The following is a 12,201-nucleotide window of genomic DNA, read 5'->3' as shown; positions in this document are numbered from 1 at the left end:
TAGAGATAAGAAAGGGTAAAGGTAATGGGTGGGATTCTCCGACCCCCCCCACTGCCGGGGTCGGAGAATTGCCGGGGGGGGGGGGCAGCGTGAATCCCACCCTGCTGCTCCGACGCCGGCTGCCGAATTCTCCGGCGCCGGTTTTCGGGCGGGGGCGGGGATCACGCCGCGCTGGTCGGGGGCCGTTGCAGCCCCACCCCCCCCACCCCCCCCCCCCCCCCCCCCCCCCCCCCCCCCCCCCCCCCCCCCCACCCCACCCGGCAATCCTCCGGGCCCCAGTGGGCCTAGCAGCCGCCCGTTTTCGGCCAGTCCCGCTGGTGTGAAATGGACATGGTGCCACACGGCGGGGCCTTGCTGGGAGGGAGTCTAGTGGAGTCCTCAGGGTGGCACAGGGGGATCTGGCCCCGGGGGATCCCAAACGGTGGCCGGGCCCGCGATCGGGGCCCACCGATCTGCGGGCAGGCCTGTGCTGTGGGGGCCCTCCTTCCGTCCGCGCCGGCCTCTGTAGGGCTCCGCTATGGCCGGCACGGAGAACAAACCCCCTGCGCATGCGCAGGAAACACGCTGGCGGTTCTGGGCATGCGTGGGACCACGACAACCCTTCGGCCCCGGTTGGCACGGCACCAACCTCTCCGGCCTAGCCCCCGGAAGTGTGGAGGATTCCGCAACTTTTGGGTGGTTCGCACCGTTCTTGGCACCGGCGTCGGACCATCCCGCCAAGTGCGGGAGAATCCCGCCAATAAGTGGGAGTCGTGTACAGGCCCCGAACAGTATCCACGCGGTTGTGTCGTTTATAAAGGAAGAAATAATGGGAATTTGTCAGAAAAGCACGGAGATAATCCTGGCGGATTTTAACCTACATATAGACTCAAAAAACCAGATGTGCTAAGGTCGTACAGATGAGGAGTTCATTGAATGTTTTGGGACAGTTTACTTAGAACAGCCCATTCTAGCGCCAACCAGAGACCGAGTTATACTAGATCTGGTATGGTGTAGAGAGTAATAGATAATCTGATGGTGATGATCTGGTATGGTGTAGAGAGTAATAGATGATCTGATGGTGATGATCTGGTATGGTGTAGAGAGTAATAGATGATCTGATGTTGAAGCTACCTCCGGGTAGCAGCAATCATAATATGTTTGAGTTTTACATTCAGTTTGATAGAGAGAAGAGTGGGTTAGAGACAATGGGCAGGATACTCCGAGTCTCCGGGTTAGAGACAATGGGCCGGATACTCCGAGTATCCGGGTTAGAGACAGTGGGCAGGATACTCCGAGTATCCGGGTTAGAGACAGTGGGCAGGATACTCCCAGCCTCCCAGCCTCCGGGTTAGAGACAATGGGCAGGATACTCCCAGCCTCCGGGTTAGAGACAATGGGCAAGATACTCTGGGCCTCCGGGTTAGAGACAATGGGCCGGATACTCCCAGCCTCCGAGTCTCCGGGTTAGAGACAATGGGCCGGATACTCCCAGCCTCCGGGTTAGAGACAATGGGCAGGATACTCCGAGCTTCCGGGTTAGAGACAATGGGCAGGATACTCCGAGTCTCCGGGTTAGAGACAATGGGCCGGATACTCCCAGCCTCCGGGTTAGAGACAATGGGCCGGATACTCCCAGCCTCCGGGTTAGAGACAATGGGCCGGATACTCCCAGCCTCCGGGTTAGAGACAATGGGCAGGATACTCCCAGCCTCCGGGTTAGAGACAATGGGCCGGATACTCCCAGCCTCCGAGTCTCCGGGTTAGAGACAATGGGCCGGATACTCCCAGCCTCCGGGTTAGAGACAATGGGCCGGATACTCCCAGCCTCCGAGTCTCCGGGTTAGAGACAATGGGCCGGATACTCCCAGCCTCCGAGTCTCCGGGTTAGAGACAATGGGCCGGATACTCCCAGCCTCCGGGTTAGAGACAATGGGCAGGATACTCCCAGCCTCCGGGTTAGTGACAATGGGCAGGACCCTCCCAGTCTCCGGGTTAGAGACAATGGGCAGGATACTCCCAGCCTCCGGGTTAGAGACAATGGGCAGGATACTCCGGGCCTCCGGGTTAGAGACAATGGGCAGGATACTCCGAGTCTCCGGGTTAGAGACAATGGGCAGGATACTCCGGGCCTCCGGGTTAGAGACAATGGGCCGGATACTCCCAGCCTCCGGGTTAGAGACAATGGGCCGGATACTCCCAGCCTCCGAGTCTCCGGGTTAGAGACAATGGGCCGGATACTCCCAGCCTCCGGGTTAGAGACAATGGGCCGGATACTCCCAGCCTCCGGGTTAGTGACAATGGGCCGGATACTCCGAGTCTCTGGGTTAGAGACAATGGGCAGGATACTCCGAGTCTCCGGGTTAGAGACAATGGGCAGGATACTCCCAGCCTCCGGGTTAGAGACAATGGGCAGGATACTCCCAGCCTCCGGGTTAGAGACAATGGGCCGGATACTCCCAGCCTCCGGGTTAGAGACAATGGGCCGGATACTCCCAGCCTCCGGGTTAGTGACAATGGGCAGGATACTCCGAGCCTCCCAGCCTCCGGGTTAGAGACAATGGGCAGGATACTCCCAGCCTCCGGGTTAGAGACAATGGGCAGGATACTCCCAGCCTCCGGGTTAGAGACAATGGGCCGGATACTCCCAGCCTCCGGGTTAGTGACAATGGGCAGGATACTCCCAGCCTCCGGGTTAGAGGCAATGGGCAGGATACTCCGAGCCTCCGGGTTAGTGACAATGGGCAGGATACTCCCAGCCTCCGGGTTAGAGACAATGGGCAGGATACTCCCAGCCTCTGGGTTAGAGATAATGGGCAGGATACTCCGAGTCTCCGGGTTAGAGACAATGGGCCGGATACTCCCAGCCTCCGGGTTAGAGACAATGGGCAGGACCCTCCCAGTCTCCGGGTTAGAGACAATGGGCAGGATACTCCCAGCCTCCGGGTTAGAGACAATGGGCAGGATACTCCCAGCCTCCGGGTTAGAGACAATGGGCAGGATACTCCCAGCCTCCGGGTTAGAGACAATGGGCCGGATACTCCCAGCCTCCGGGTTAGAGACAATGGGCAGGATACTCCGAGTCTCTGGGTTAGAGACAATGGGCAGGATACTCCGAGTCTCCGGGTTAGAGACAATGGGCCGGATACTCCCAGCCTCCGGGTTAGTGACAATGGGCCGGATACTCCCAGCCTCCGGGTTAGTGACAATGGGCCGGATACTCCCAGCCTTCGGGTTAGAGACAATGGGCAGGATACTCCGAGCCTCTGTGCCGAAATCGCGATCGGCGCGGGGACGGAGAATGGGCGTCTAACCCAAGATCGGGTCCGACGCCGCTCCCGCGATTCTCCGGTCCCCTGATAATGGCCGGCAATCGGGCATGCGCGGTCGATGAGCCGCTGGCCGGGGGCCATTGTAAAAGGCCCCCACAGCGATTCTCCCAGTGCAGCTGGCCAAGTTCCTGCCGCCGTGGTTCTCTCATGGCTCCACCCAGCGGGCACTCAGCTTGGCGGCTGCAGACTCAGTCCGTGGCCGTCTTGGTGGGGGGGGGGGGCGGGGGGATCATTCACCAGGCAAGTGGTCTCCAGGACAGCCAGGCTATTGATCGGGGGGCCACCGATCTGCGGGCGGGCGCAGTCTGGGGGGGGGGGGGCAGCCTATCTTTTTGCTGTCGCTCCGCGGTGTGAGTCGGCCATGTCGCGCAGGGCCGCTGTGCGCATGCCGGGACCCCCGGCCGGAGGTGCAGGGCCCCGTATCGGCAGCCGGAGCAGCAAGGAGCCCCCTGCAAATCGGAGAATCACCCTGGACTTTCTCCAGCTAAGTCCAGAGTGATCCGCGTGCGTTTTTACACGGGCGTGGGGACATAGCCCCATTATTGGAGAATCCGGCCCTATGTTTTGAAATTTAAATAAGGGAAGTTCCAAGGGCATGAAGGCAGAGCTTGCTAAAATGTAAAGGTAAATCAGGTTAAGGGATAGGTCAATAGAGATGCAGTGGCAAACATTTAAGGGGATATTTCAGAATTCACAGAATAGATACATTCTAAAGAGTAAGAAAAAGTCCAAGGGACAGAGACACCAACTAGAAAGATTAAACAAAGGATCAAACGTAAAGAAAAAACATATAATTGTGCAGAGACAGGTAGGAGGTCAAAAGATTGGGCAAAGTATAAGGAACAGCAAAGGATGATTAAAAGACTAATCGGAGGGGGGGGATGGATTCGAGTATGAGAGAAAGCTAGTCAGAAATATAAAAACCGATAGAGGTTTTATAAATATTTCAAAAAGAAAAGGGTTAACAAAGTGAGCGTTGATCCCATGGAAAGTGAATCTGGAGATTTGATAATGGAAAACAAATGATGCAGATGAACTAAACAGGTATTTTGTTTTAGTCTTCGCTGTAGAGGATACAAGTAATGTCCCAGAAACAACAGGAACTCAGGGGAATTGCAGGCACCATAAAATCTGTACTGTGTAAATTGCTGGGGTTGTGGGCTGACAAGAGCCCAGGTCCTGATGGACTTCTTCCTCGGGGTTAAAAAGAGGTGTCTAATGAGATGGTTGACATACTGGTTTTAACTTTCCAAAACTCCCTCGAATCAGAGAAGGTCCCATTAGACCGGAAACGAGCAAATGCAACTCCATTATTCGAAAAGGGAGGGAGACGGAAAGTTGAAAACCGCAGGCCAGTTAGTCTAACATCTGTCAAAGGGAACATGTCGGAAGCTATTATTAAAGAAGCTATAGCAGGGCACTTGGATAAGCTCACGGCAATCAGGCAGAATCAACATAGTTTTGTGAAAGGGAAATCATGTTCAACCAATTTACTGGAGTTCTTTTAAGAATTCTTAGAATTCCACAAGGCATTTGATAAGGTGCCACGACAAAGGTTATTGTGGAAAATAGAAGCCTGTGGTGTAGCGGGTAGGAGATTGGCACGGATAGGAGATTGGCTGGCGAACAGAAAACAGAGAGTAGGCATAAATGAGTCTTTTTCAGGCTGGCAAAATGCAATGAGTGGCAACTGTTTACAATTTTTGAAAATAAATAAATTTAGAGTGCCCAATTCACTTTTTCCAATTAAGGGACAATTTAGTATGGCCATACACCAACCTGCAATTTTTTGGGTTGTGAGGGCGAAATCCACGCAAACACGGGGAGAATGTACAAACGCCACACGGACAGTGACCCGAGCTGGAATCGAACCCGGGTCCTCAGTGCCGTGAGGCAGCAGTGCTAACCACTCCACCACCGTGCTGCCTGATCTGTTTGCAATTTATATAAAGGATTTCGAGGAAGGGATTTGCTGATGATGCAAAGGTAGGTATAAAAGTAAATTGTGAAGAAGACACAAGGAGGCTACAAAGAGATATAGGTAAGTTCAGTGAGTGGGGCAAAGATCTGGTAAATGGACTACAATGTGGAAAAATGTGAAAGTGTTCCTTTTGGCAGGAAGAATGAAAACAAATCATAAATGGTGAGAGATTGCAGAGCTCAATCACTTAACTCTCTTTGAAGTGGTTGATGCTTGTAAACATTGTGGTTATAGCACTTCAGAGTTACTCATCCATGAAGGGAGACGAATGAAGCAAGGCGCACAGCTGTGTTTTCTGGGAAGTCTGCGGGAGGATTCTTTTAGTTAGGGGGTCTCTGTGGGGGGTCCCTTTAGTTAGGGGGTCTCTGTGGGGGTCCCTTTAGTTAGGGGGTCTGAGGGGGGTCGATTTATTCAGGTGTTCTATGGGTTACCCTATTCTGGGGATCTCAGTTGGGGTCCTCCTATTTAGGAGATCCCTGTGGGGGTCCCCATATTTAGAGAGTCTCTGGGGGGAGTCTCTTTATTTAGGGGTCTCTGGTGGGAATGGTGGGCAGGTGGGACGTTTGTCCATATCTATTGCAATCCGCACCAACGTGATTCCCGGCTCACAGGATTAGAGGGGCAGAGAATTGCGTGGGCCAGGAGATGCCGGGTCCTCATCCTCCCGCTGGCATGCGGGCATGAACTCTGATTCTGCCACCAGTGCTCTTTTGAATACGGAATACCCTCTGTATTTTGCTTCTGCAAATGGACCTGTAGAGATTGTGTTGAAGCTGTTTTCAGCGATTTAAAGTCAAGTTACTCTGATTAAACACTCCGACTAAAAATGCTTAGTTTTGGTGTTAAACCTGTTTCCAGCTACATTTAATGGAACTGCACCAAATTAGCTCCCTGAAACATATCATGGAATATTTTAATACAAATTTCTTTTAAAATGTTACATTTTAAGAAGCTGCTTGATCACACAGCTTCGTGATGGATTCGCAGATGCTCTTGAACAGAAATTTCAGCAAAAAAATTCATCTTGTAACATTGACGGACTTTGCGCCTGGATCGATGCCCCCAGAGCAGAAGTCGAATACAGTAGTGCAGATATCGGAAAAGAAAACGGCAGCTGCTGAAAACACTCAGAAATATTCTAACAGGGTCTCATCCTCCCGAAGCACTGGGCTGGGTTTTACGTTCTCCCCCTGGTGCATTTGAAGACTGGGTCCTCTTGTGGGATGTGGAATGTGGGACCCTGCCCACATTTCTCCGACCTGTCACCCATTTTACATGGGCGGAGGAGGAGTGGGGCAGCCCACTCGCTCTTGGCTCCATTGAGGTCCTTAAGTGACCGATTAATGGCCTCTTAAATGTCTCTTTCCACACCTGCTGCTATTTCACCCACAACAGGAGAAGGCCCAATGTCAAGCTGGAAGCCTGGCAGCTTTAACTGCACACCTGGTATTGGGCAAGAAGGAGGGGCTCCTTTAGGGGTCTCCAGTGCCCGTTACAGGCATCTCTCCTGCCCCCCTCCCACCCAAATCATACCCCCTTTAGCCCTCCTACCCCCAGCCTTTGAAGCACAGCCCCCCCCAACCCTCCCCCTTCACTATTCCCCCCCCCACTTGAATCAGCCAGCCAGCCCCCACCCACACCGTGGACTTACCGTGAAGTCCATCTTCATCACCTTCTCTTCTTCAGTATTTCCTGTAGTCCCACCTGTGGCCACTGCTCCAAACTGGTGTGACCAGCCAATCGGATTGACCAGTGGTTGTCTAACGCAGAACCTCCTCCCCAGATAGGGTGGAGATCTCGACTGAAGGCACTTACCGTCCTGCAGAGTGTTGAATATCTGTGAGACAGCTGGCTTTATGGTGGGCAGCCTCCCTTCCGGGGGCAGGGAATATGGCACCCATTAAAATCCAGCCTATTAACTCTCTACACAAATACTGAGCAGTTGTAACATTTTCAGGGATTTTTTGGTCAGGGAGCAGTGGCCGATGATTGGGAGCGAGGTGTTCTTCCTCTCTCTAGCCTAGGCCAATTATATCATTCCTGAGAACAAGGTATCCAAGATGGAACCTCCCTGGTGCCTGGCAATCACCTGGTTACTAGATAAACTAGTTGATAGTTCAAGATTATTGCTCACAAACAAGAATTAAAATTAGAAACGAAGGCTAAGAAATGAAGACCATGAGAATAAGAAGATCCAACCACTGGATCTCGCTCCGTCACCAAGCCCTCCCTCAGGACCTGACCGCCCCACTTTTCACCTTAACCCCACCATCAGGTATCTCTGTGAGTCAGAAACGTGGAGGAAATTATTTGCATTTTACACAGTGGGCGGGAGGTTCCTGCCCTCCCTACCCCACTCAGGAAATTCCAACCCAACGTCAACTGACCTTTCACTTGTCCTTCAAGTTCTCCTTCCGGCAGTGGGCGGGCCCTGAGAAATTAGGCCCGTGTCTTTCAGACCCTGAGGATGTCCCAAAGCCCATCGTAGCCAATGAGAGGCTGGGTTGTAACGTAGGGAATGACGGGCGGCCAATTTGTGCATCGGAAGATCCCACAGAAACACCACTGGGATCACAACCGGCTCATCTGATGTTGAGCGTTGTTCGTTGAGGGATAAATATTGGAGACCTCTGCTATCCCTCTTCTGACAGTCACCTTGGAATCTTTAACTTATACCTAAGAGGAGAGGCTGGGGTTGCATTTAATGCCACCATCTGAAAGATAGCGGGTTGGAATCCGGGAGTGGGTGGGGGGTGGATGAGGGCCGGGGGGGGGGGGGGGGGGGGCAGGGTGCGCTGCTGGTGGGAAAAGTGAATCGCAATGGCTGAGAATTCCATTCGCCCCCCCAACTGTACTGGGCGGACAAAAGGACCGAGATTGATTGTGATCGGTGGGCCAGCAGATGGAGGTTTGAGAGAAAGAGAAGATGGACAGACAGAGGAAGACAAATAAACCCGGGAGCGCGGGGAGCTGCAAAGAAAAAAAATTGAAATGCGGATTCGGGAAAGAGTGTCAAACAAAAAGGAATAACATCGAAGAACATGAAGTGGAAAGGGTGACGATGAGAGAAGAAAGGAAGCTGCGAATGCCAAGTAGCGAAGGAAAGGTGAAGGAAAATATAGTGAGGAAGGAGAATTAGAACGAAAAGATCGAGTGAGAGTGAAATGAAAAGTAAACTGGACTAAAAGAGAGTAGGAGAGAAACTGAGAGTAAGAAATCGAGAGCGAGCAAGAGAACTGAAACAAAATGAAGAGATTAGATGAAAGGGTTTTTAGTCTGGCTAAGCTCTTCATTTCCTGAGCAATGAAGAATTTTTGAGAGGGTTACGGAGAGGCAAATGTTGTATTTACCTACCTGGCTCAATTCTTTGGTATGCAGAAATCCCATCAGAATCATTGCTCCAGATTCTGTAGAAGATCAAAAGAGCATCAGCTGTTAATGAAGCTCCCCCCGCCCCGAGAAACAGTGAACACCCCACCCCACCCCTCACCTCTGACAGTCCACAGTTAAAAAACAATTTAATGGCGGCTTCCAGGCCAGACAGACAAGGTAACCTTTCAATGACTTCCACACCTGGATCCACGTGCCCCCTCGTTTACAACAATCATTTAATGACCTTGTGGCGATAGGTTTAACCCATGACTTCATTCTATTAATTTCTAAAGTCACGAACCAACATTCTTGGTCTCTCTTTCTGCCTCTCTCTGTTTCTGTTTCTATCCATCTCTCTGTACCAATCATTTTCTACCTCTCTCTCCCTCCGTTTGTCCCTTTTTTGCTCAGCTGTTTGCCCTCTGTCTATCTCTTGCTCTCTCCTCTCCCTCTGGTTGTCACCTCTCCCATTCTCTCTCCCTCTGTTTCTCGCTCTCTCTCCCTCTGTTTGCCTCTCTCTCTTTCTCTCTCCCTCTCCGTCTCTCTCTGTCTCTCCCTCTGTTTGCTTCCCTCTCTCCCCTCTCTGCCTCTGTTTTTCTCTTTTCTGACATCTCACCTTCACTATTGATTTCTTTCTCTCTCTCACGCACACACAATCTGTCTCTCTCCCCACGTCCCCATGATCTCTCTCGTACACTCTTCCCTCTCACTATCTATCTTTCTTTCCCAGGTGCTTTGTTTTTCTGTCTCACCTGGGTCTGCCAGCCTCTGTCGCTCTCTCCGCCTGTATCACTCTTCCCCCTTCCCCCAACAATCCAGGGGCAATAAAATGTCATTCCCATTTAATGATATTTTGCTTTCAGTTAATGCCGCAGTAAAATGAAGTTTAAAGGAAAATCCAACAGATTCAGGGTGACCTTGAACTGCAGTTTCCTGCTCAGAGTAATACACCCAACAAAACCCCATTCAGTCAGGTACAGTCAGTAACTTTACACATACCTAGTCTAATCTCGACACAAGTACATTATTTGTTTCTTGCGTTTAAAGCTTTTTCAAAATACTTTTTTTCTAATGCAATCATTTCAAAATTACTTATTTAAAAGTTCTAAAAAGTCCCAGATCCCATCTTGAGCTTTCTGGAATTTGGCATTCCAAATATTTTGATTGTAATGGAAGCCGAGTAAGATTTTCCTGTGGTTGAGGAGGTGTAATTGTAACCGTTTGACCACACATGCACGATAGTTCAGCTGGCCTCTGCGGGTCTCACAGTCCTGTCAGCTGTTAAATCCTCTCTTCACTTTAGATTTCAGTTTAGAGAAAAGATCGCGTCGGGTACAAAGAGCTGAAGGCCTTACCTGGTCAGCCTGACTGTGCTTCAGACAGACCCCAACCCCACTGAAACTTTCTTATAAACTGCCCATTATTCCAAATTAATCATTGACTTCCCCTTTCACACCACCCAATCCAAAATCAGCCAGAAACCACAATCACTTCTTTCACCCCCTACTGCCCATGTGATGGCGAAACAGAGAGATGCTGAGAGAGAGAGAGAGAGGGGACATAGTGAGCAGCAGAGGTAGAGGAGGAAGGGACAAAGAAATGGGCACGGATAAAGGGCAGAAGCAGGAGAGAGAGAAATAGAAAGGCAGAAAGATAAAGATAGTGAGAAAAGGAACACAGACGTATAGAGAGCTAAAGGAAGACAAAGATAGACAGAGGATAAAAGCAAATTACTGTGGATGGTGGAATCTGAAACCGAAGAGAAAATGCTGGAAAATCTCAGCAGGTCCGGCAGCATCTGTAGGGAGAGAAAAGAGCCGACGTTTCGAGTCCAATGACTTTTTGTCAAAGATAGACAGAGTCGGAGATAGAGGAAGGGATATGGGCAGAGAGAGAAACAGGAAGACAGAGAGGCAAGTGGACAATCGGGGACAGAGAGAGAGAGAGACAAACAGAAATACCGAGAGGTTGAGGAGACATGGGGGAGGCAAGAGATGGACAAAAGAAGCAGAAACACAGGAAGCTGGGCAGAGCGGTGGGTAGAGAGATGATACAGTCGGGGGCACAGCCAGTGACCAGGGAAAAACAAACAGAATTGCAAAGAAAGAGAGAGACAGGCAGAGAAACACAAATATGGGCAAAGAGAGAGGACTGCTAGAGAGCTGGGACAGAGAAAGTGAGAAGCGGAGATAGCAAAACAAAGAATATTATAGAACTAAAGATTATAATTCCAGGCCATTTGGCCCATCAATTTGTGCCGGTGCATTTCATGAGTGTGTTGCTCGAGAAACATACTGGAGCCTTTCAGTAGTTAACAAAGGAGTTTATTGATGAAAGGCAAAGGCAGTTTGGCAAAGGCAGGGGCTGGTTTAGCACAGGGCTAAATCGCTGGCTTTGAAAGCAGACCAAGGCAGACCAGTAGCACGGTTCAATTCCTGTACCAGCCGCCCTGAACAGGCGCCAGAATGTGGCGACTAGGGGCTTTTCACAGTAACTTCATTTGAAGCCTACTCGTGACAATAAGTGATTTTCATTTCATTTCATTTTCAGTTAAGTAACAGACACAGAACACAATATAACAGGTCCGATCCCGTCTGTTCCCTGGTCCTCTCTACCCAGGATCCTACTCTGAGGGCCCCTTGCAAACTCCCTATTGGCCGGGGTTCGTGTGCTCCACATCTGACACAGGGCCTGGGCTGGACCACAATCCAGCCAGCTAGCCAAGGCATCCCCAAAGTGAAGTTACAATCCAAAACTGGGTCCCTCACCCGGGACAACCTGTCGCCCCTCTGCGCAGAACAATGGCGTGCCTCCACCCTCCCCGCCAAATACGGAAACACGGGTTCCAACCGTGGGTTGCGGTGACAACCCACGAGCGGCTCAGCAGGTGTGACCCCAAGTTGTGGCGGGGGGGAGGGAGGGGTTGATTTATACGAAGCTAGAAATTGGCCAACTGTTGGTGTAGTGGTTTAATCAGAGTGTTTCCGCATTGCGGCCCTCTCGGCCAAACTCACAGACATTGGGTGGTGGTATGGAGCTGTCCGAGTGTGTTGTATGCAATTGGCTCAAATGAAAACATGGGAGTCTCGCCTGTAAAAAGGAGTGTAAATGTCCGTCACGATGGACTCCGACACAGATAGCATCCACCGCGGTCGTTGAGGATGTGCAGCCCAGCCCCTGAATAGACAGCCACATAGAGTGGGCATACGGGGCAGCACGGTAGCACGAGTGGATAGCACTGTGTCTTCACAGCGCCAGGGTCCCAGGTTCGATTCCCTGTTGGGTCACTGTCTGTGTGGAGTCTGCACGTTCTCCCCGGTTTCCTCCGGGTGCTCCGGTTTCCTCCCACAGTCCAAAGACGTGCAGGTTAGGTGGATTGGCCATGATAAATTGCCCTCAGTGTCCAAAAAGGTTAGGAGGGGTTATTGGGTTACGGGGATAGGGTGGAAGTGAGGGCTTAAATGGATCAGTGCACACTCGATGGGCCAAATGGCCTCTTTCTGCACTCTATGTTCTATGTTCTATGCCCTATCCACC

General features: G+C 51.3%; 1 protein-coding gene across 1 annotated transcript in view; it reads right to left on the bottom strand.

Annotated features, from left to right (window-relative positions):
- The window catches only part of cdh16 (cadherin 16, KSP-cadherin), a 114,001-nt gene extending 103,949 nt beyond the window's left edge, over positions 1-10,052 (bottom strand). Inside the window, exons 1-2 of the mRNA XM_038806215.1 lie at positions 10,020-10,052; positions 8,647-8,699 (exon numbers count right to left, since the gene is read on the bottom strand). Of these exons, the coding sequence (XP_038662143.1) occupies positions 8,647-8,688 (42 nt within the window). The 5' untranslated portion in view covers positions 8,689-8,699; positions 10,020-10,052. The remainder of the gene's footprint in view (positions 1-8,646; positions 8,700-10,019) is intronic.
- Positions 10,053-12,201: the final 2,149 nt, after the last annotated feature.

Source organism: Scyliorhinus canicula, chromosome 9, assembly GCF_902713615.1.
Source record: "Scyliorhinus canicula chromosome 9, sScyCan1.1, whole genome shotgun sequence".
NCBI lineage: Eukaryota > Metazoa > Chordata > Chondrichthyes > Carcharhiniformes > Scyliorhinidae > Scyliorhinus > Scyliorhinus canicula.
Note: the sequence above shows the minus strand (reverse complement) of the source record. Positions and strands in the feature narration are given on the sequence as shown.